This window comes from Corella eumyota, chromosome 7, assembly GCF_963082875.1.
Source record: "Corella eumyota chromosome 7, kaCorEumy4.1, whole genome shotgun sequence".
Taxonomy (NCBI): Eukaryota; Metazoa; Chordata; class Ascidiacea; order Phlebobranchia; family Corellidae; genus Corella; species Corella eumyota.
In genome coordinates, this window is record NC_137496.1 from 4,718,090 (window position 1) to 4,740,840 (window position 22,751).

General features: G+C 32.7%; 8 protein-coding genes across 8 annotated transcripts; 3 read left to right on the plus strand and 5 right to left on the minus strand.

Annotated features, from left to right (window-relative positions):
* Nucleotides 1-612: 612 nt before the first annotated feature.
* On the minus strand, nt 613-2,890 carry LOC145759239 (nuclear transport factor 2-like). Its single transcript, XM_082573015.1, has 4 exons — nt 2,749-2,890; nt 2,325-2,396; nt 2,142-2,249; nt 613-1,609 (listed from the first exon to the last, which is right to left on the minus strand). The coding sequence occupies exons 1-4, from the start codon at nt 2,839-2,841 to the stop codon at nt 1,499-1,501; spliced, it is 384 nt and encodes a 127-aa protein (XP_082429141.1). The 5' UTR covers nt 2,842-2,890; the 3' UTR covers nt 613-1,498.
* Nucleotides 2,891-3,114: 224 nt separating this feature from the next.
* On the minus strand, nt 3,115-3,942 carry LOC145759238 (CXXC motif containing zinc binding protein-like). Its single transcript, XM_082573014.1, has one exon. It carries the CDS (start codon nt 3,630-3,632, stop codon nt 3,144-3,146), a length of 489 nt encoding a protein of 162 aa, XP_082429140.1. The 5' UTR covers nt 3,633-3,942; the 3' UTR covers nt 3,115-3,143.
* A 1,842-nt stretch (nt 3,943-5,784) lies between these two features.
* Nucleotides 5,785-7,503, plus strand: LOC145759885 (uncharacterized). Its single transcript, XM_082573741.1, has 2 exons — nt 5,785-6,006; nt 6,462-7,503. Exons 1-2 carry the CDS (start codon nt 5,994-5,996, stop codon nt 7,247-7,249), a joined length of 801 nt encoding a protein of 266 aa, XP_082429867.1. The 5' UTR covers nt 5,785-5,993; the 3' UTR covers nt 7,250-7,503.
* Nucleotides 7,504-9,149: 1,646 nt separating this feature from the next.
* Nucleotides 9,150-13,169, plus strand: LOC145760525 (josephin-1-like). The gene is made up of 5 exons (XM_082574439.1): nt 9,150-9,339; nt 10,137-10,346; nt 10,694-10,819; nt 11,194-11,388; nt 12,342-13,169. The coding sequence occupies exons 1-5, from the start codon at nt 9,242-9,244 to the stop codon at nt 12,472-12,474; spliced, it is 762 nt and encodes a 253-aa protein (XP_082430565.1). The 5' UTR covers nt 9,150-9,241; the 3' UTR covers nt 12,475-13,169.
* Nucleotides 13,170-13,496: 327 nt separating this feature from the next.
* Nucleotides 13,497-15,112, minus strand: LOC145760526 (deoxyuridine 5'-triphosphate nucleotidohydrolase-like). Its single transcript, XM_082574440.1, has 4 exons — nt 14,840-15,112; nt 14,357-14,568; nt 14,217-14,287; nt 13,497-13,884 (listed from the first exon to the last, which is right to left on the minus strand). The coding sequence occupies exons 1-4, from the start codon at nt 15,022-15,024 to the stop codon at nt 13,828-13,830; spliced, it is 525 nt and encodes a 174-aa protein (XP_082430566.1). The 5' UTR covers nt 15,025-15,112; the 3' UTR covers nt 13,497-13,827.
* A 266-nt stretch (nt 15,113-15,378) lies between these two features.
* Nucleotides 15,379-17,541, plus strand: LOC145759889 (ATP synthase F(1) complex subunit epsilon, mitochondrial-like). Its single transcript, XM_082573744.1, has 3 exons — nt 15,379-15,519; nt 16,865-17,013; nt 17,475-17,541. The coding sequence occupies exons 1-3, from the start codon at nt 15,488-15,490 to the stop codon at nt 17,480-17,482; spliced, it is 189 nt and encodes a 62-aa protein (XP_082429870.1). The 5' UTR covers nt 15,379-15,487; the 3' UTR covers nt 17,483-17,541.
* A 180-nt stretch (nt 17,542-17,721) lies between these two features.
* On the minus strand, nt 17,722-19,397 carry LOC145759401 (nucleolar complex protein 4 homolog B-like). Its single transcript, XM_082573221.1, has one exon. The coding sequence runs from the start codon at nt 19,296-19,298 to the stop codon at nt 17,745-17,747; it is 1,554 nt and encodes a 517-aa protein (XP_082429347.1). The 5' UTR covers nt 19,299-19,397; the 3' UTR covers nt 17,722-17,744.
* Nucleotides 19,398-19,834: 437 nt separating this feature from the next.
* Nucleotides 19,835-22,210, minus strand: LOC145759339 (putative oxidoreductase MexAM1_META1p0182). The gene is made up of 7 exons (XM_082573147.1): nt 22,053-22,210; nt 21,830-21,969; nt 21,188-21,322; nt 21,012-21,108; nt 20,779-20,889; nt 20,615-20,651; nt 19,835-20,257 (listed from the first exon to the last, which is right to left on the minus strand). Exons 1-7 carry the CDS (start codon nt 22,087-22,089, stop codon nt 20,041-20,043), a joined length of 774 nt encoding a protein of 257 aa, XP_082429273.1. The 5' UTR covers nt 22,090-22,210; the 3' UTR covers nt 19,835-20,040.
* Between the last annotated feature and the right edge of the window lie 541 nt (nt 22,211-22,751).

Genomic DNA, 22,751 nt, shown 5'->3' on the forward strand with positions numbered 1-22,751 from the left:
GAAAGTTTGTATAAGATTTGAATAAGATCTTGAGTTACATAAAACTGAATTAAGTCTAACCGATTAATATAAATCTTTACATATTTCCCTTTAAGGGAATAGGTTTTTGACATTTTTATCGGGTAAGGGTGTGCGGTTTGGGACGTGCCTAAGCTAACCGTGAACGTCAGGCTCAAGGACGAATAGTGTGGCGTTGGTGCGTCTCGAACCCAAAACCTTTCGACTCGTAGTGCGACACCGTGACCGGTTCACCACACTACCAGATCATAGATCCATGTTGACATCTAGCGTTTGTTTTTTTTCAGCGTAACACGATATTGAGATAATAAATTAAGAAATTAAAGTTTAAAGTTACGCCTAAGCCATTCAATGTTTAGATTTCAAACTAAAAAATACAAAATACATACTAAAGAGGCTAGGTAACCGCTATATATATTATTAACCTTACTTTAGCAAAAGGACTAATTATACGTAAACAAATCAAACAACACTACCAACCCTCTAAATTTTAACGCTGTTCATTTTTGGAAAAATTTGGCAAAGTTTTTTGAAATATGCCAGACAAAATACAGTTTTAATAATGTTTTAGTAAAAACAGCAAGTTCATTTCGTAAATTGCGAAGACAGTTTATTCAAATAATTTCAAGCAAAACAAAACAGAGTTTATAATTATTGAGCGCCTAAATTTTTTTTAAACGATTTTTTTCAATGTTTAATTCCAAAATAACTTGCATTAATGCAATAATAATATTATTTTGTCAGTTTACAGTAATTAAGTTGAATTAAAACCTACGCAAATTTCGTGACATCATATTTATTTCAACAAACCAACCGATCTAATTTTTACAGAGTTAAAAATAAAACCAATCAGCACATATGACATAATTAATTTCTCCTTACTATGTTATGTAATAATATACATAGACTATATACAAGCTTGCATTATAGAAATAAATCCGTATATGGTGGAACCTACGCTTTTTTCAATCATACATAATAGCACACAGTTTAACACATTGCATCGCTTACCTAACTTTACTAACAAACATAAACATACAATCTACAAAAAAACATTCAAAAGTTGAATTTTTTGTTGTTGTTTTTTGGAGTCTAACATTAAGTACAGTCACACACCTACACACACAGAGTCACACAGTGGTATATAACACACAAAACGAACACTGTACAATAATTTAATTTTAATTTGTTGTTTTACATTATTCTGGTACCATTGATTTTAAGTTCAGTTTTCCAGAATGTTTCCCCAGTTGTATTTTTCCTAAACACACAGATATACCCACACACACACTCTCAAAAACCAACACACATATTCCCACTGTGTCAAACACTTTCATACACAACACGCTCAAACATAACAAGTCGTTCAATATGAAAACTTTAAAGGAGTCTTTTTGTTTGTATATAAATATCGAGACGATTTCGCATACTTTTTTTCCACAAAATCGATAAAGTTTTTAGTTTTGCGCATCAATAAGGTCTACATGTTGTGGAGGACCATGCGAAATATGTCGTTTATTATGACCCAACTTTCCCCCGCTCTTTGAAGCACAAAGGATTGCACGAAACTATGAGCTGGGTCGTCATCAGTCTAGAAAAATAAATTTAACTTTTTTTTATTGTTAATAATTAAGTGGTACAAATTTGATGTCAAATGTTTAAAAGACATTTTTTTAGTATTTAACGCTCCCTTTTTTTTGTTTATATTTTTATCCTTGATGTGAAAAGGTCGAATGTGCGACTTAAACATAAAGTAACATCAGCTACTCTGATCCAATCTCGAGTTGCTTTTAGCAGTTTAGGATATTATATAGATCATAATTGCCCAATAATTAGCTGCTGATCAAGTGTTGGCTCAGCAGGAGTTTATACCGTTTATAGCCCCTTACTCAAGGATGCTACGGCATGAGAGCAGTGGGAATTGAACCCACGACCTCGTGGGGGTTTTTTATTTAACGATCTAATTATTTTCTAACATCTTAAGTACTCCATGAAAAAGCACTACAAATTAATTACAATTTTGTATAGTGATGCTTTATGCTATAAATCAAAGACCATGCCAACAATAACCTTTACAAATAGCTTTAGAAGTATAAATAGAAAAAGTCACAACACAATGTTACCTTTAACTGTCCCATTACTGTGACAATAATAACAGACCCTGAAGATCCGCCAACAAATTGAGAATCAAGCGCCGAACAGTTATGAGAAATCTTTTGAAACGGCATCGACTAATAAAATTTGTGAAGAATAGAGTTTAAGTATTATAAAAATAATTTTTATTTTTTTAAATATTAAATACAGACCATTAGTTTTTTAATGATTGCTTCTTGACCTTGACACTGGATACCTTCAAATGTCATCAGTGACTCATTATTCTAAAAATTAAAAATATTGAAATTTTTTTTTAAAAATCTTTATTCTTGATGTGGGAAGATCGACTGCACAACCTAAACATAGAGTAACATCAGTTACCCCAACCCAGTCTCGAGTTGAATTTGGCAGTTTGGGATATTATAGATTATAATTGCTTAATATAATTGCTTGCTGATTAAGTATTGGCTCAGCAGGGGTTTTTACTGTTTATAGCATCCTTACCAAGGGTGCTACAGCATGAAAGCAGTGGGGAGTGAACCCACGACTGCATGTAGCAAGTGTTCTTACAACTAAACCATGCTGCCGGTTGGATCTAATGTATTAAAAATTAGCAATGCAAGATTAAAAACTTACGTATAACGAAGCTAACTGTGTTCGGTCAGTAGCAAAAGTGTTATAATAATACTGGCAAAAAGCTTGAGCCACTTGGTCCGACAATGATGTCATTTTAAACGGTCCTAAATTTCTAACTTTAAAAAAAGTCAACTAGTAAAAATTATGGCTTTTCTCTATAAATAAAAAGCAAAGTGACAGTTGAATTATATATAAGCATTATATGCTGTAAATTAAGCAAGCTTACAAAATAAATTTTCAGACCCCTCCACCCTTACATGTACAACGAATTATTTTTATGCAATTGCTACAAAGATGTTTAATCTATAATTCTGCTTATGTTATAGTTTATAATCAAGAATTATTTAAAAAAATGCATAAACACCAAACCACATAGTACAATTATTGACACTGGTTCATTTCTTCAGTTTTATAAACTGATGCTGTAATTCAGTTACACTGACGCTTTTGTCAACATTAGAATCATAGTCATACCACTCTTTTTCCGACAAATCGACATCGCTAAATTCAGCTCTCGAACAAGACGACTGAATAGTCCATCCATTACGAAAATCAAAATCTGTGGGCTCCATACCTCTACACTCGAACGCAACGATTTTAAAAAATTTTCCATCATTTTCGCTGTCATATGGTTTAATATGGTCTTTTAAAATATCGATATGGTTTTCTCTGGAGCACATTTTGCACTTTTGAACCATGCTTGCTGACCCTCTACCCCCTTTGGTGTCAGTACTTTCGCTTAGCGACACATACTGCCATGTGGACGTGATTTCTGCACAACCAGTGCATTTTAACCTCAAAAACCACCGAAAATCTTCCCCACATGTCTGCAACGATGCGACATTTTCCAGGACAGCGGAAATTTGAAGAGCAATTTTGACCATAACGACACTTTTTTGATTAAACAACTATGTCCACCTGACTGCCTACTGAACTTATAAAACACAGTAAAGCAGCTAAAAACACGTGTAAATATAATATTAGTACAATATAACACCTATTTCTTCGTTGGTAAATCGTCTAAAAATCTTAAATTTAAGTCAGTTAGTATTACCAGATTAGTCGGTCGTCGGTTAGTTGTCAATTCACAAAAAATATACTAAATTAATTAAAAATCAATATTAAAGTCTGATAAGTTTTAAAAACTTTAAAAATTTTACTTTAGTGACACAACAGTTTACTTGTTTTAAAAACACGAGTTTGACTGTTTACAAAAAAAAACTTTATTTCCTCCCGCACTTTATAGGGCAAAAATTGCAACTTTTGGAGGCACGATGGTGCAACATTATTGTGGCGTGTGCCACGAATTGCAAGTCACAACAACTTTGCGAAACGTGGTCGAGATTTAGTTCAAACGTTTTATAATGGTATAACTGATTTTAGATTGTTTAAATTATTAAAACAGTAATTAACCTACATCGTGCACAAAGTAAAAATTAACAGTAATATATGTAAAGACTGATTTACAATTAAGAGTATGCGTCAAATGTAATATCTACGGTTAAACACTCGTGTCATTTAGCATGGACTTTGGTTGTTAATCTTTTTAGTAATCCTGTTGTCAGCAACGCCAATCATGCAAAATTAATTTTTAGATCTGCCTATTTAAAAAAAAGGGAGGCGACGTTTTTTCGTCAGTGTTTAAATTCTCTTTTCATTTTCTAAAGACTTTACATACGGTAAACACAAAGTTGGGTGACACATCGTCATTTGTGTATTAGTCAGGTAGACTGGAAAAATTGAAAACACTTTTATTTTTTGCTATTTAAAAAAGGCTTAATTATAAGTTTGATATCAAAGATAAGTCAGTTTTTAGCCAAATAAAAACGCGTAGTATGTGTGTCAAGTTTTTAGTATGTGTCCAGTTTTTTTATTAGTGATCAATATAATCTAAGGCTACACATTACCCCACGATTTTTTTTAAATTCGTAAGTAAAATTGACGATTTTCTAAATTTAACCCAATTTAATATAGTAACATTATTGTAGGACAGTACAGGTTTTAAGTTACAGTTCAACTTTGACCAAACATGAACAACAATTTCGAAAGCTTGAGGTCAGTATGCCTTGATTAGATCTTAGTCAATAGAACTAACCAAAAAAATGTGTTGATAGTAGATTATGTACAAGTCACTCGACTCTGGTCATCCATCAAAATCTATTGTTACAGAAACTATTATGTGGTCGCTGGGCCCGCTTTGTCTGTCGTGCTAAAACACACCATAGTTTTCCGGTTTTGATTTCAGTATTTACGAAGAATCTAAATCATCAAATTCGCTGGAATGTTTATGAAATAGCGACAAGGTGTTGGTCAATCCTAAGATTTATTGAAAGGCTCGTGCAATATTTTTAACATATATTTACGCTTAAAACGAAAAAAAATGAGGCGTGTGTGAATTTTATTTTATTGTCTAAAAACAATAGATTTAAATGTAACCTGATATGTTTTTGATATGGAACTATTTTTATATCGCAGCATGGCTATTTAAAATCAATTTAGCAGCAAAGATTTTTGTATCGTAGGTTAGTTTAGTTACAAAAACTTAATAAATTGAGTTAATATTTGATAAAAATAAAATAAATTGCAAAACTAAAGGTAGCAAAAGATAAATAGACTGTAGGGCTATATTTGCACCCAAAAGAATAAGAAATGTACATTTTCTTAGTTTAAAACATTTTTAAAATTAGTTTTAAATTGTGTTTCAAATATTTTTTTAGATTATATCAATAATCGCCCATTTTTACTCTATCAAATTTACACAAAAAACACGAAATCGCTTAAAATAAATTCGTATGGTTAAGGTCGATGCTTAACAATAGAAAAACATCGAACGTACTTGACAAGTCGCACTTGTTTATTAAAACGCAAAAAAAAGGCAAATGGTTTATTACAAAACAAAACACATATCTCCTGCTCAATAAAGCTATTCGGTTATAGGCAATTGTTATTACCTTACTAGATTAAGAAAGATGCCATAGTATGTCTGATATATTAGCTACATTTTAATGACCCTTTGTAAACCATTATCTGAATATATAAATGTGTCTACAGTTTTTTTGAACTCCGTCTTTAACCCGTACTTATTAAACAAGACTTAACAGTTTTTTTATTACAGAATAGCTCAATAGGTGGTATAAAGATTTGTAATGGTTAATGTATTTAAAACCTAGAACACAATTACAAAAATTGGATTTTTTACTACAATGTAAGCATCTCATAAAAAGGGTGTCCTGCTAAAATATAATATGACTACAGTGGGTAAGCATGCTATCAGTGTTTAGTGGTTTATAAATACAGCAATTTTTTTTGTATATATCTTTATCCTCGATGTGGGAAAGTCGAATGCGCGATTTAAACATCGGAGTAACATCAGTTACTCCGACCCAGTCTCGAGTTGCCTGTGGCAGTTTGGGATATTATAGGTTATAATTGCCCGATAATTATACTGCTGATTAAGTGCTGGCTCAGCAGGAGTTCATACCGTTTATAGCGCCTTACTCAAGGGCGATACAGCATGAAATCACTGGGGATTAAACCCACGACCTCATGTGTGGTGTAGCAAGTGTAGTAATTAAGCATGATAATGGCAAAAAGTACCAAAACGCTTGTCTATCTTTTTTAAATCAAGCCTTTATTATATTCCTCTTTTTTTATTTCTGAATTATTTCCTTTTTTATTATAATTAAAAGGTGTTTAACTTTATATTTTGACAGCTACGAATAATGAGACAACGACAAATATACCAACCACAACGGCTGAGATACGATTGCCTTACGAGACACAAAACGAAAACGTGATCAGCCAAATCCTGCTATTCTTTATACTTGCAATCGCAGCGGTCTTGTTAGCAGTCGGTGTGTCTTATGGCACAAAAAGGTGTCTGGCCAGAAAGGATAACAGAAAGCACCGAAAACTAAAAGAAAGGGGCCTGGACCATATATCTATCATGGAGGCTGAACGGCCTTCATTTTCAATACCTCTCGGCCAAGGCTTGCCTTCGTTGCATAATGGACTATTTGACGCTACTATTGCACTGCAAACCCCTGTATCCCCTAACCTTGCGCGTCGAGTAATAGAAAACGAAGAAAATACTGGAAATGTAGGAAATCACGTGACCCCTATCGGCAATCACGTGACCCCTATCGGCAATCACGTGACCCCTATTGGCAATCACGTTGCAAGTAGTAACAATTCGAGCGAATCGACGCCCAGCTGCTCTAGAACAAATAATATTTCAATGGACATTTTTGATTATTCCAACTTAGAAATAACGCAAGTCGATCCCATCAAAGCGGAAAATTTCGCGGAAAGAAAAGACGGATTCGCGAAAAACTACGCGGAAAGACAAAAGGGGGTCGCGGAAAATTACGCGGAAACAACGTTAACTTTTGCGAATCACGCAGCGATAGAACAAACCGAAACAAAAACCCTTAAAAATAATTCTAAACCGCCTAAGCTAAAAGTTTCGTTTAAAATCGAAGACGGCAGGGCAAAAACATAAAAAATGCACCCAATTTTAATGCATGTCGTATTGTATCATAAGGCAGGCTACAATGCAACTGTTATACACATTTAACCTTGAAAAAGTTAAACACTCAACCTGCTATTAAGTTATTTCAGGTATATTGTAATAAACTTAAACATTATATATTAAGTACCTCGTGTTTTGGTTCTATAAGATGTGTTTTGTTATTTTATTGTAGCAAGTAAATATTGTTGTTGTATAAGGGTATTAACCGTAATGTGTCTTCCTCTAGAAAGTGTTATTTTGCGCAGTTATTTGTGCCATTAAAATAATTTATCGTTTTCTTATGATTCAGTTGTGAAACAGATTACTTTACAGCCTTAAAATGTATGAAGTATAGTTTTGGCAAATTGCTGTTGCTGAAAAAATTGCAATGCTATTTCATTTCAAACAATATTAATAATACATTATGTGCGGCCCTAATTTGACATAACACATATTCTTTCAAGAAAAAAACTCCACAAAATACATTAAATTTTAAAATAGGTTGATGTGCATTACGTTGATGCATTTTACAAAGGTGTGCTACACAAATTTTTTATTGTGATTTATGGCATTGGAAGCTCCAAAAAAACAATCATTTTAAATAGAAACGTTTTATGCATATCGCTTAACTTTTTAAACGAGCCCTTTGCATAATTCATTAAACACGTGCAGGCTGTTATATTCCAATCCAGAAACCGTAACATTTAAAAGCGCAGAGTACAACGCGCAAACGACACCTTATCTGATTAAGGTTCGGCGTTTTTGTGATTAATAATTAAAGCGTAAAGTGATTTGGCGTAGCGACTTTAAATTTCTTTTAAAAAAATCCGACACCAATTAAAAAACCTGTTGTAACGATTTTACAGGTCTGGCAAAATGAAAATAACAGCAGCGTAGTGTAGCGGTCAGAACACTTCCTACACTACATAGGGTCCTGGGTTCGATCCTCAGTGATCTCACGCTGTAGCGCCTTTAGTAAGTCGCTATAAACAGTATGAACTTCTGCTGACCTATCACCTAATCCACAGCCTAAATATCGGGCAGTTATATGCTATAATAACCCAAATTGCTACAGGCAACTTGTGACTGGGTCGGGGTAACTTTTGTTACTCTATGTTTAGGTCGCGCATTCATTTCCCACACCATGAATAAAAATAAATACAAAAATAAAATTAAGACGTGGTTTTGTATCTTAAACATAAACTGTAAGCCTACTTTTTTCCAAAAACAGAAAAAGCAATTAGGCCTATAAATAATCGACATACAAATGACCTTATACTTTCTATAAATAATATATAATGTTATGTAGATTAAAGAAATAATGTACATCACCAATGACATTTTTTGAATGAAGTATTGCGACCTATAAGACGCGGGGTGAAATGTAATCAAATATTCAGATATATATATATATATAAATGGTTAAAATAGATTTTAAATCAACTTTGTCATTATATCAAAATGAATTTACTTTACATTTTATAAAAAAGATATCCCACGATGGTATTAGGTTTGAATCAATTTTTTTTTGATTTTATGTTTTTTATTGTAGAAATGTTTTTAGGTAAGGTGTTCAGTTAAGATTGTGTAAGCTATCTGTAAAAGTCAGGAAAAATGGTGACTAGTGTGGCTTGAACCCGAAACCCCTTGGCCCGTAAATTTTAAAAATTTACCCAACCGTAGCATTTTTTTAAAATGATTTAACCTTAACAACTAAACGACTCTCCAATATTTATTTACGTAAATTATATATTTATAACCTAGTAAAAATCGTTTATAATGTCAAAAAACAATCTGCTAGTCTTTTTTAAATACTTTTTAGCAGAATCCTTTGACCTAGCTGTGGCATGACGTCAGACCCATGACCTCTTATTATTTAAGTGACGTCATCTTCTTTGAAAACAACAATCGCCTGACAAAATATAAACTAATCGATTGCATTTTTACGTTTATTAAATTATTCACCAGACAGTTTATAATGATATGTTAAGGACTAGTTGTAGTTTTATAAACATAGATAGGTCAGTATTAAATTCTTGTGGATTCTCTCATAAACTGCTTAACGTTTATTCGTATTATTGGTAAGTAGTTTCGACTGTTTTATCGTTATACTATCTTGCTATTATTATATCAAACTGTCAAAGTACGGTAACGCCAGAAGGTGTTGTAGTCACTGGTCAGCTGGTGGTATAAGGGATTTGTTGTTGCATTGTTCATTACTTAGTAATTTATAAACATTGTTTTTTTTTCTTTGTCCTCGATGCGGGAAGGTACCGACAGCATGGTGTAGTGGTAAGAACACTTGCCACAGCACACATGAGGTCGTTGGTTTAATCCCCACTGATCTCATGCTGTACATACAGTGCAATTATAATCTTTAATATCCCAACCTGCCACAGGCAACTCGAGACTGGGCAGGAGTAACTGATGTTACTTTATGTTTAAGTCACTCATTCAACTTTCCCACATAGAGGATAAAGATATATACAAAAAAAGGTTATCTGCTTGACCTAAACATAGAGTTACATCAGTTAGTTACCCTGACCCAGAATTGAGTTGCCTTTGGCAGTTTGGAATATTTTAAATTATAATTGGTCGATTAAACCGCTGATTAGGTATTGGCTCTTCATGATTTTTTACTGTTCATAGAGAGCAGTGAGGATTAAACATACGACCTCTTGTAGTGTAGCAAGTCTTTTGACAACTACACCATGCTGCTGATTGGCAATTGATTAGTACTAACCTTCATTTGTTAGTTTAAGGTTTTAGTTTAAGTCACTGTGCCAGACTATCTGACTATCAGTATGTTGTTTAATTGTAATTTTAATTTGTTATAATTTATAAATTATATAAACATTATTTATATATTTTTATTCAGGATTTTTAAAAGTAGTTTGTTACTATTGCCACGCTATACAATGTCCTGTCTTGCGATACGTGGTTTAACTAACAGCGACACTTCAATTGCAAAGAAAAAAGTTTATCATGAAAAGCAACATTTTGAATTGTGTGCTCTTCATGCTCTCAACAACATTTTTCAAGACCCTAATGCCTTTACTAAGGAACAGCTTGACGAAATATGTTCTAGGTAATATTTGATTGTTTTTTAAAATTATCTATTTATTCTAGATATGAGGAATTCTTTACAGAATCAATTACTTTTTTGGTACCTAGCTTAAAGTGCTATTTGTTTGTGGGTATAAACTTGATTTGTTAATATTTTGAATCTTTAACTTGATGATTTATGTATAGGCTATCCTAAAAAACTAAGTATTAGCACTTTTACCAGGGTTACGATTGCATAAAAGCAGTAGAAATTGTATTCAGAATCATTTGCAATAATCCCCAGTGCCTTAATCATAGCGTATTGCTTTTAGAAAAGCAGTATGTCACTTCAATTTTTTTTAAAAGGTCACCCTTAAAATGTTTATTTAGATTGTCCCCAGACACTGTTTTAAACCCCCACAGAAGCATGTGGGGCACAGGGAATTACGACGTCAACGTGATCATGGCAGGTTTACAAGTTAAAGGGTATGCTGCTGTGTGGTGGGACAAAAGAAGGTGGGTAACAAAAAAATAAATAAATTGAGATAGGTCTATAGTATAAAGTCTATTGTGTACTACTTTCTTATATTAAATGTGCCATATATATACTTTTTCTATATAAACTGAACCCATACACACTCTTCTATACTAAATTTTAATAAATGGACTGTAGCTTTTAAATATAACTGTGGAAGCTAAAATTTTACTTTAGTTGGCAGTAGTTAAAGGCACTATGCAGAAGGCATTAACAGGTTTATATACAAGCAACACACTTTGTAAATAGTATTAGGATGGTGTGATTATATATACCATATATTAGTCTAATAAGTGTGCCTTTTACCATTTGATATATACAATATAGCACATCATCTAACATAAAGTATTTACAGGAGCTTAGAGCGAATTTATCTCAAAAATGTCCACGGTTTCATCATGAATGTTCGATCCTCATTGGGGTGGGGGTTACTTACGATACCTCTTCGTAGACGTCATTGGATTGCCGTTCGCTGCATCGAAAATGTTTACTATAACCTAGACTCCAAACTAAAACAACCTGAAGTTATAGGAGAAGCTGTGCAACTAAAGTAAGCTCCTTTATTTTATCTGTTAGTTTTTTATGCCCTATTTTGTGTTACTTATAAATTTAATCGTTAATTAACGAAGTTAAATTTTTCGATAAAATTTAACTTTTAAGTTAACTTTAAAAATCGTTAACAAAACTGTTAACTTTCGTTAAATTAAGTCCATTAATTTAATATTTTTTCAAGTTTACCATGGTTATATAAAGTATGTATGTTTTATTTTGCTGTTTATCGGGTTTAATCATTTCAATTTAAAACAATGTATGCCACTACCATCTGGCCGCTGTTATTTGGGCATTTATTCAGTTTTAAAAACGTCTTTTAAACTTACGTTCGTTTAGTTAAAATATCAACTAAGATAAAAACTACTGTTTTTTTTAAAAAAGTGGTTGTTTCTTTGTTGGTTTTATTTAAATTTTAACGTTAACGGTTATCGATAACTTCCGTTACATTTCGTTTAATTTAACTAATTAACGTTAACGAAGTTAATGTACTATGTAATGAATTATCACTTAACGAAGTTACTTTCTCGGTTAACTGTGCCCACCTATGGCTAAATGGGAAAGGGAATATTGTTTAATTTGAGTGACTTCGTTTCATTTAAGTCACTCGTTGTTCATTTAGATATATTTCTTGATCCATTAAGTAACCATTTGATATTTATTCGATCCAGTATATTTTTATGGTACCCTTAGCTTTAATGTAATAAGAGTTTTACAGTCTAATCTTAGGTATTTAATATTACTTAGATTTAATCTTTATCATTTGTATTATCATTTGTCAGGTTTAAATATATTGGTTGCCTGTGCTTACAGGACTAAGTCACATTAATTAAAACGTCAATTTACTCATGATAGCTTCAATTTGCAGTGCTACTGTGGCGGATTGAACGAAGTACCTTACATGGTCAAGCAAGCACCTTAACCATAATTAAAAAAAAAATTTTTATTTTGTAGAAAATTTTTATCGATGAAACTGTCCTCAAAGAATTGTGAATTGTTACTGATCGTCTCTGCAGAAGTCGAATCGACCAGAAGTTGGAAAACGGGAACGTCGCCGACTAACTCGATCGGCCAACTTGAAAATTAAATCAGGTCTAGACTTTTCTTACACACTTACCTATGCGTTTACTACTAATTATTCATTTTTCTTGATTATGTGTTTAGTGGGTTTTAAACCCTAAACTTTTGATATTCTTTGGTTTATTTAAAGTCAAAAAATGTTAAGATGCTGTTATCTTAATTTTTTGTGATAAAATAAAGCAAAATTATTTTTTACACTGGCCAATAGTTCACTGCTTAAAAACCGCTGATTTTTTTTTTGAAATTTACACAACTGTTTAATTTGTCTTAAAAATGTAAAGTGAACTTCATGATTTTGTTTGGAATTAAAAAAATAATATTTTGTATAATTTGGTAATTATATATAAAAACAATGCTGTTATAAGGAATTATATTACAGTGCCTTTATGCCTAATTGTTTTCTGTAGCACTTGGAAAAAAGTCTAGTTTAAATTTTTTATTTTTTTATATCTTGCGGCAAAAAATTGGGTTGATCTTTTTTTTATATATTGTAACAGTTTCATTGGGCAATTCGTTTTTTTTCTAAAAAAAATTTTACAATCAATTTATTGATTATTTGAATATTAAAGACTGTTTTTTGATAATATAATTTTTACAAGCAAACGTTAAATTTACATTTTTTTAGCAAAAAATCAATTTTTGTGTATGTATGTTTTTTTTTTGGAATAATTGATTACTGATTTCATATGAAAAACATGGAAGCCTAACGTTCAATAATATATTTCCTTAAACAAACGTTCAATAACATATTTGCTTATACAATATTGTGAGATTAAATTAAATATAGTCGCTATGTACAATTTTTCAATTTTTTTCCTAAATGTTTGCCTTAACAATTCAAACCTCGAAATGCAAAGAGATCACATTTAAAAATATTTGGATACCCATTTTCTATTTTTTATTTAATGGTATTGTTACAGTATTTTTCGTTTAAACGCTATGTAAAGAACATCAAAACACGAAATGTTACAACGTTCATTTTCAGTAGCTCTTATTCTGTAATAAAAATCTGGGACCATTTTGCATAAGTTTAAGGTTTTTTAATGTATTTATTCGTACATTAGTTGTGTTTAACGACATTAGCCGAACTTTTAAAGTCAAGAAAAAAATAAACGAAATTTTTTTAATAGCAACATATATACTGCAGAAATGATGCAAGAAAGTTACTTACAAAATATAAGGTAAAAAAATAAGTTGAGCAGCATTTTCAAACAAAATTAATTTTTTTCAGTGGATCCAAAAATTTTTTTAATAGCAACATATGTACTGGCAGTACATGATGAAAGAAAGTTACTTACAAAATATAAGGTAAAAAATTGGGCAGCTTTTTAAAAAAGTTAGGCAGCTTTTTTAAACAAATTTAATTTTTTCCAGTTGACCCAAAGCCACCTTCACCTCGAGATGTTTCTTCGAGGGTCTAATAAAATGGTTTTAATTATTTCATTTATCAATATAGACCAGCCGCGTGGTGTAGTGGTCAACACTTCATACACTACATGAGGTCCTGGGTTAGATCCCCAGTGATCTCATGCCGCAGCGCCCTTAAGTAAGGCACTATAAACGGTATGAACTCCTGCTGAGCCAATACCTAATTAGCAGTTTAGATATATTATCTATAATATCCCAAACTACCAAAGCCATCTCAAGACTGGTTTGGAGTAACTTATGTTACTCTCACATTCGACCTTTCCACATCGAGGATAAAAATATATATATATGTTTTAAAAAGGCCTAAACAACAAAGCTTACCTCACATTCCACTATATCAGGTAAATAAATCTTTTCGCAAATCAATTGGGCAATTCTGTCCCCTTTTTTAACTAAAACAAACAAGTTTAAGTTACGCCAAAAGAGTAATTAAAAATTTAAAAATGAACCTGTAATTATACCTTCATAATCATTTTCACTGAAGTTGAACAAAATAACCCCGACGTTGCCTCGATAGTCTTGGTCGATCACCCCGGCTCCAACGTCGAGAAAATGTTTGTGGGTTAACCCCGACCTTGGAGCTACTCGCCCATAACAACCATCGGGTAGTGCAATTTGAATATCAGTTTTTGCTAACTGTTTGCCCTTGGCCGGTATGGTGCAGTCATATGCACTAAATTAAAACAATTTAGGAAATACTTAAATATAAACATTAGCAGTTTAGTGATTACACTATATTCAGTTACAATCTTATTACCTTAAGAAATCAATAAAGAAAAATAAAGAATGTTTTTCTCTTGGCTTACTAAGATGGTCGCACGGGGAATCAAACCCACTACGTCACGTGGGAATGTCCCGTTATCGTTGACCTTTTTTTTTATTTCAGACTTTTTTGACCAGACATTAGGGGTTACGTAAAATATAAGCAACCAATAACTCTCTACCTGTATAAATCAAAGCCAGCGGAAAGTGGGGAACCTCTGGTTGGGGTTGTAGCATTTTCGGAAAGTTTTGTGATTTTCATTTGAACATTTTTTGGCGGATTTGGTTTAAATTTTTTGGGACTAGAATAATTTTTGTCGTGAAGTGGCATCACGTTTTCTATAGCTTCCATTGTTTGTGCAGACATTTATTAATATATTGTTGTACTTGTTAAAATAATGAATAAAATTGCCAGTTCCAATAGGTATAAATCCAGATTTTTGTCATGTATTGATTTTTTTCGCGCCATTTTCTACATGATTTTCGCAATGTTTCCTTCATATTTTTTAAATCATTTTTAAATATTTTTGATAAAACTGAATGATTTTTGATAAAACTGAAAACCCAGCAAAAAAAATTAAAAAGTTTTCATATTTTTTTTTAAATAAATATTTCGATGTTTTTTTTGTGGCCATTATGCCACAACCTTCAACATTAATAACGTTACTACAAAGTCATTTAAGCATTTTTTGGTTTAACGTTACTCTTTCTTAAAAAGTAAATGGTATTGTAACCCTAAATTTATTTCATTACCTTGTTTTAGCCTAGAATCGTTATATAAATTGGTTTTTAGCCTTTTTTTGCTTAATTAACTACCTTAACCATCAGTAATGGGAATTCCATGGAGACAAGCAGGATTATCGTAAGTTATTAAATTTTTTTAGTTAAAAAATATTAAGTTTATACACAATTATTAATTTAATTGATATTTAGATATTGTAATGATGTAAAATTTGGTCAAGCTATTTTAGTTGTTAGTGTTTTTATGTGTTAAACCTGGGTAAGAATACATTTTATTTCAAATTTGTTTATGCTTGCTTTTGCAATTTAAATGTGTAATATAAGATTTTGATAATTTTCGGATAATCTAAAGTATGAAATGCAAAATAGTGTGGGACCATACAGCCATAACTAAACGTTAACAAAAATTTGGAAGCAAAGAATGCATTATTTACCTGTCAATGGCCAAGAAATGATGCGAAATTAACTTACAAGGTCAATAAATAATGCCCGATCCACTTAAGAGTGCTAGAAGAAGGGTGGTACTAAAATACGGGATGCGGGAAATTGTGGAAAGTAACGGGTCGACTGAAAATGAGGGAATGGAAATTGAAGGAGCGGAAAATGAAGGAACCGGAAAATGAAGGAACCGGAAAATGAAGGAACGGAAAATGAAGGAACCGGAAAATGAAGGAACCGGAAAATGAAGGAACCGGAAAATGAAGGAAAGCAAAAAAGGAGGGGGCGGAATCTTAAATACTAAAACGCGGAAATACCGTTGACTGTTTATTTAGGATTACTGTCATTTATTCGAGAACTGATGAGCGATAATGAGTTAATTTTTATTACCCCAGCATACCCTAACTCTCTTCTATAAAATGCCCGTTTATTTCTAAAATAATATTGACTTAAATACAAATAAACAGTCAACGGAATTTCCGCGTTTTATTTTTTTAAGATTCCGCCTCTCCTTTTTTCACTTTCCTTCAATTTCCGTTCCTTCATTTTCCGTTCCTTCATTTTCCGGTTCCTTCATTTTCTGTTCCTTCATTTTCCGGTTCCTTCATTTTCCGGTTCCTTCATTTTCCGTTCCTTCAATTTCCGTTCCTTCATTTTCCATTCCCTCAAATTCCGCGTCCCCAAAGTAACAATACCTTATGTAAATGTTAACAAAAAGTCGCTGAATACGGAAAAAGACGAAATTTTTGTATTCTTCCCTTGCACTTTATAGCTAATACTGCATCATCTCTCAGTCCTTAAGATAATACCGAATTCATATTTATCCTGCAGTGAAGTACAAAAATGTCGTTCCGCATTCCATACTTTGGTATTGTTCTACAAGAAAAAATCCCAGCACTTCCTGCATTCCTCCAATTTTTGTTAACAGTACCTCAGTCTTGTTATTTTCTGCATTCCAGACTTTAGTACCATCCTCATTTTTATTAGTTTATTAAATAGAAGATGTATTATATTTTTTTTTTTTTCAGTTATGTAAAGTATTCACAAATATGTGCTCAAACTATTCGTCAAGCATTAAAACCAGAATTTAAAGATGCTGCAATGTCCAAAGCAACGAGAACAGTTATAACAAGGAAATGGGAAGAGGGAAAACCGATTGGAACTTTTCCAAAAATAGGCAAGTTTTATTTTATTATATATACCTTACCTATCAGTTTATTTACATTCTGTTATAATCTTTTTTTTTGTATATATCTTTATCCTCGATGTGGGAAAGTCGAATGCGCAACTTAAACATAGAGTAACATCCGTTACTCCGACCCAGTCTCAAGTTGCCTGTAGCAGTTTGGGATATTATATAGATTATAATTACCCGATAATTATACGCCTGATTAAGTGCTGGTGGCTCAGAAGGAGTTTATACCGTTTATAGCGCCTTACTCAAGGGCGCTACAGCATGAGATCAGTTGGGATTGAACCCACGACCTCATGTGTGGTGTAGCAAGTGTTCTTACCAATACACCACGCTGCCAGTCTTGATAAGAATGAACTGATTTTATTATAGGACTATCTTTTATACCTATCCATAGTCTTGGTATAATTACATTATTTTAAACTATTTTTAAATTTATTTTGCAGAAGAATGATTTTTCCAACCTACTATTTCGATTTTGTTTTCGGTTCTATTAAAATTTGAATAAGTTAATACGTATATAACTTGGTGGTACTATGTATAGCCTACTTAGATCATGTTAGATTTTATACAGTTTACCTTCACAAATTATTTAGATTATTACTAATTTAAATAATCACATTTTTACACACCTAAAATCTGTTTATAACAAACACATATGAAAACAAAAGTATTAATCTACAATTGCTTATTTGGTTTATTTTATTATCGAGCATTTACACATTCCAAATATCTTGACAGTGGTCTTCAAAGCTGGTAAACAATGACATGGGTGTTTCATAATTCATCGCACAATTTTCTGTGCTCTTTGATGCATATTCGTCGAATATTTCTTTTGAATTTGTATCCAATGCCGGTCCTAAGTCAGTTTCCAGTGATCCCAATTTTGTAATGGTTGCGCACTGTGCAACGCTTGGGCAGTAGTGGTTTTCTAGTGCCTTAAGTTCCCATAACGAGCTTTCCATTGCCTTACATTTAGCCGGATCTTTCTCGGAGTCCAAAAACGGGTCATCTTGTTGGGGGCTTAACGAACCATTTTTCTTTGGACTGACGTGAATTAAAGTTTGGGTGCTAGGGTGTCTTATTAGTAAATTTATGACCAATTTAACCATAACTAGTGTGCCATTCGGGGGCCCTATAAGACAGAGTCGTGCCAGTTTTTTTATGAACGCCGCTACAAGGTAAGACGATATATGCGTCGACGAAAGAAACAAATTGAGTAGATAAAAAAAGCGTGATGCATATTTCTCCTCGAAAATTCTCGGATGCAGCATCCCGTAAAGGTTGAGATAGAAATCGGGGTATTCTAAATTGTGCTCCTGCATCAAGGAGAATAAACCCTGAAGTCCCAACAAGGCTAAACCTCCACCTCTGCTGTATGACTTGATTAAAAAGTCAGATAGCAGACGGGCTTTTCTAAAATTTGGAATAAGGTGGGAGTGTATAATCATCAGTACCTGTTTGTGTAAGGACCCGGAAAGTGGGACCTTTAAAAACTCAAGCCACATTGCCCCGAATAGTTTCTGGTGCTGAGGAAGGTACATAACCTTGCTTTTTTCTAAATTCTGCAACACCGTGTCTGCTTCATCCAATTCTGTGTTCTCAAGTGAGAATAACTTACAGGTAGTAATGTCAATGATTTCTGTTGAGACATAATTCGATATTAGTTTTAAAAACGAGAACAAAAAGTTCATTTTTTCTTGGGAAGGCCGATTGTTTATGATTTCGGTTATTAGAGCGGGCATTAGTTTAAAAGAATAAAATCGAAAGTCGTCAAAACAGAGGCAAGTTGAAAATAATTTCGCTAGGTCCAAGTTTTCCAATAACAAAAGTAGACGAATTAAACTTGAAAGATGTTTCTCAGGAAAGGGGTGTACATCGGGGGTTGAATTTACAATAACAGCCTTTGATTCATATTGTATTAAGTTTAATATTTGTTCCACAGCAAACTGTTGAAATTCTGGCTCCTTATTTGGTATGGTTTTAAGAATTTCGTTGTAGGCGTCTTCAAATCTTTCTTTCATCCAAGAGCGGTAAGCAATTTCCGTAGGAATTTCGCTATCAGTATTGTTAGCATCATTAAGACCAATATCACCTTTACTGAACACGTGTTTAAATATTTCGACAATACCTTGAACGACTTCTTTGACTAACTCGACGTCATCTGAAGTTGATATGAGATCGATAAGATACACCAAATCGTTCGAATTTTCTCGGTTTTCTATTACCCCAGCGACGAGATTTTTAATTGAAGATATATTTTCTCTCATGTTTATTCATTAAATTATAAAAAATCAACTTTTTATGCTAATTTTTAGCTGTTTATTGAAGTATAATTTAATCGATAAATTTCGAAATAAAAAAGGTTATTCCCCGAAAATTCGCACATGTTAATTTAAAATAAGGGTGATAGCAAAATATGACGCGCTTTCGTCATGCTTTAGTTTTTAATTAATTTACAAATTTGTAATGCAATGAGTAGAGCATATTATCCATAAAAGTTAGGGCATATATTACTTTTAGACCTCATAAAATTTTGGTCAACTGCTTCTGTAGTTTTACACATAACAAAACCAAAAAACGCAGTATTACTATACTCTACATGTGATCCTGGGTTTGATCTCCACTGCTCTCATGCTGTAGCGTCCTTGAGTAAACGGTATAAACCGCTGCCAAGCTATTATATTCCAAGCAAACATATCCTTTTATACATGTCTTTATACATCAAGGATAAATATATATATATATATATAAAAAAAAACAAAAAAAATTGCCCCCAAATTGAACAAGACTTGCTTTAACAACGTTTTTCAATATCACGTATGCGTTTATTTCAGAATTCAAAACTAAGTAGACCATTATAGAAGTCTAGGACGATTTAATGAAGAGGGTGAAATAAACTATGCAATATTGTACACTAAAATTTGAAAAAAACACGAGAGTTTTTGACATACACAATAAGATGTTAACGATTATATTTTACAGCATAGCCAAATATCGTTTAAAAAAACTCTAGTCGGCTCCAACTAACGACTTCCCGCCATCCACCAACAAATTAACGCCCGTAATTCTTCTAGCTTGATCAGATGCCAGGAATAGCACAGCGTCCGCTACGTCATCGACAGTGACGTCACCGAGCGGATGCTGCATGGTGCCGAGCATGTAGGCTCCCTGTTCGGGCGTAAGGTTTAACGCAGCCATTATATTAGTGTTGCCTACAACGCCAGGACTGTGACAACAAAAAATTTGGAGCAATTAAAAAACAATTAACGATTTTCTAGGAACATTTTGCTTACATTTGACAACTAATTGGCGCATTAGTTAAGGGAAATGACCATTATTTATTTTTTTGCAAGAGTATACAAGCTAGTACTTTCTACGTCATCACAAACAGGGCTTTCCCTTTTTTCAAATTGTATAACTTAAAAAGTAGGTAAAATTATTTAAAGTTAAAACCATTTTTGTGTTCAGCGACACCAATTTTATCAATTTTACAGTAAAAATAATCGCCAATATAAAACTTTAATGATCACAAAATACTTAAAAAATAATGTAATTTAGTTTTATTAAAAAAACGTGTACTTACTTGACAGTATTGGCACGTACGCCTTTTGGAGCCATCTCTAAACAAAAACAAACCGGTAATGATATTATAGAATAGACGTACAGTTATTATTAATAACCTCAGCATAAAATTAAGGTTGACGGTTATCGCTTTGCTGTTTAAAAAAATGTAATTAATTAAATTACCTATCGCTATCGATCTTGTGAAAGTGTCCAGCGCTCCCTTTGTCATCCCGTAAAACAACACCTTTTTAAAAGGCCTCTGAGATGAAACACTTGATATAGTGACAATGTTTCCTGAAATTCAAACGTGTATTTATTTCCTGTGTACTTGAGCTATGAACCAGGCTACAATCGGTTTGTGCCAGTGACGTAACCAGCGGTTCAAAATGACTTAACTATTAACATCAAGTTATTACCTTTGGTTGCAACTAGATGTTCCATACAGTTTTGGGTCAGGTAAACAGCTGCCTTCACATTGATGTCAAATATTTTGTTGAATTTTTCGCAATCAACCTTAACAAATATATTTAAATACATAAATTTCGTATAAAAGGCAATATAATTAACCGACGTTGACGCGCAAATCGGTTACCTCTTCGATTCCGCCAAGTCCAAAAATGCCGGCATTATTTACAAGTACGTTGATCTTTCCAAACTTTTTAATCGTTTCTGATACGATTTTATCGGAATCATTTTTGTTCAAAGCATCACCAGTAACTTGCAAAACCTGTAGATATAAATATGTTTTGGTAGCATGACAAATTTTATGATAAAACTACAAAATAAAATGTTATAATTCGTAATGAAACTTTTAACTTTTTTTTTCATTTCGCTCGGGTGCCTTTTTGTTGTTTATTGTTCAATTTAAGTTATTGCCATCGCTGATGCGTGCAAAACCAACGTTCACAATTGACCTTGGGATAATATTACCTTTTTGGCGTGTTTAAGGGCCTAAAAATGCAGTTTTCTTGTACGTTACGGATTGGCGGTTTTTGTTAAGTCAGCCTATTTGGTCTATGTGGCTTGTTTGTGTAACGTGTTAGTCAAATTTGACTTACGTACTATTGTGAAAAATAGTTGTCTAGACGAACGCCTACGCCTTTGCTTAATAAGGCTTTTAGTTTGCCTATTGTATTCAATGTCATGGTATTTTAAATGATTCATAATTCATACTGTATTAAAATAGATATTGGAAATTTTTGATTGATATTTTTATACATTTCATATTGCTTACGTCTTTTGAACCTAAATTAAGGCATTCCGCGGCCGTTTCAGCCAACCCTTCAGAGTGCATGGGAAGAGATGTTAAAACTAACAGCGCTTTTCTAGCCGCAAACTTTTTAGCTACACAAGCACCAATACCACTGGAAGCACCTAGACATTTTAAAGTTCAATGTTAATGGTTTGTTTGTTAGAATGTCTAGTCTACCGAATCCCGTCTTTTAATATTTATTAACCTGTTATAATAACAACTTTATCGGCATAGTCGTTCATCTTGGTCTTTTCTTTTTGGCACAAAAGGTTTGTTTAACTGTTTACTATCTTTATGTATATTACAGACCTAAAACAATATAAAAGCTATTTAAACGATATTGCTGTGACAGATATCACTTATTTCCGTACGCATAGTCCAACAGCGTAGTTTATTTTACTGCTAGCTACACTAGTAAAACACACTTGATGAATAGAGGCCGGCTCTTCGCTGTAAGTGAAATATAAACTAGGCTAAGGCCAAAAGCTTTGTAAGCTAGCTTCCTGTTAAAACTCATCACGTTCTGTCTGGTGTCACAGACGACATTGTTTGCCCTATCTAACAATATATATTATAGTCATTAATAGAAAGCAGTATTACAGTTTAACTTTTTTGTACAGCCAAGCTCAAATACACAATAACTGAGTATCTACTTGTGGCGCCTATATAGCTTATCATTAATTAAACGACCTGTTTTCCCTTTTTCTATTTTTAGTGATTTTTTCTTCAAATACTGCGGTTATGGTGGTTTAAATGTTGCCAAAATTTTTAAATCGTTCTTTACAAGTTTACATTAGTTTTAAATTTTACTTTTTCATATCTGGAAAAACATCTTTTGTACCTTTTTATATTTAGTTACGTTACGCTATTGGTATAGGATTAAAATTCTTTAAAGGATTTAATT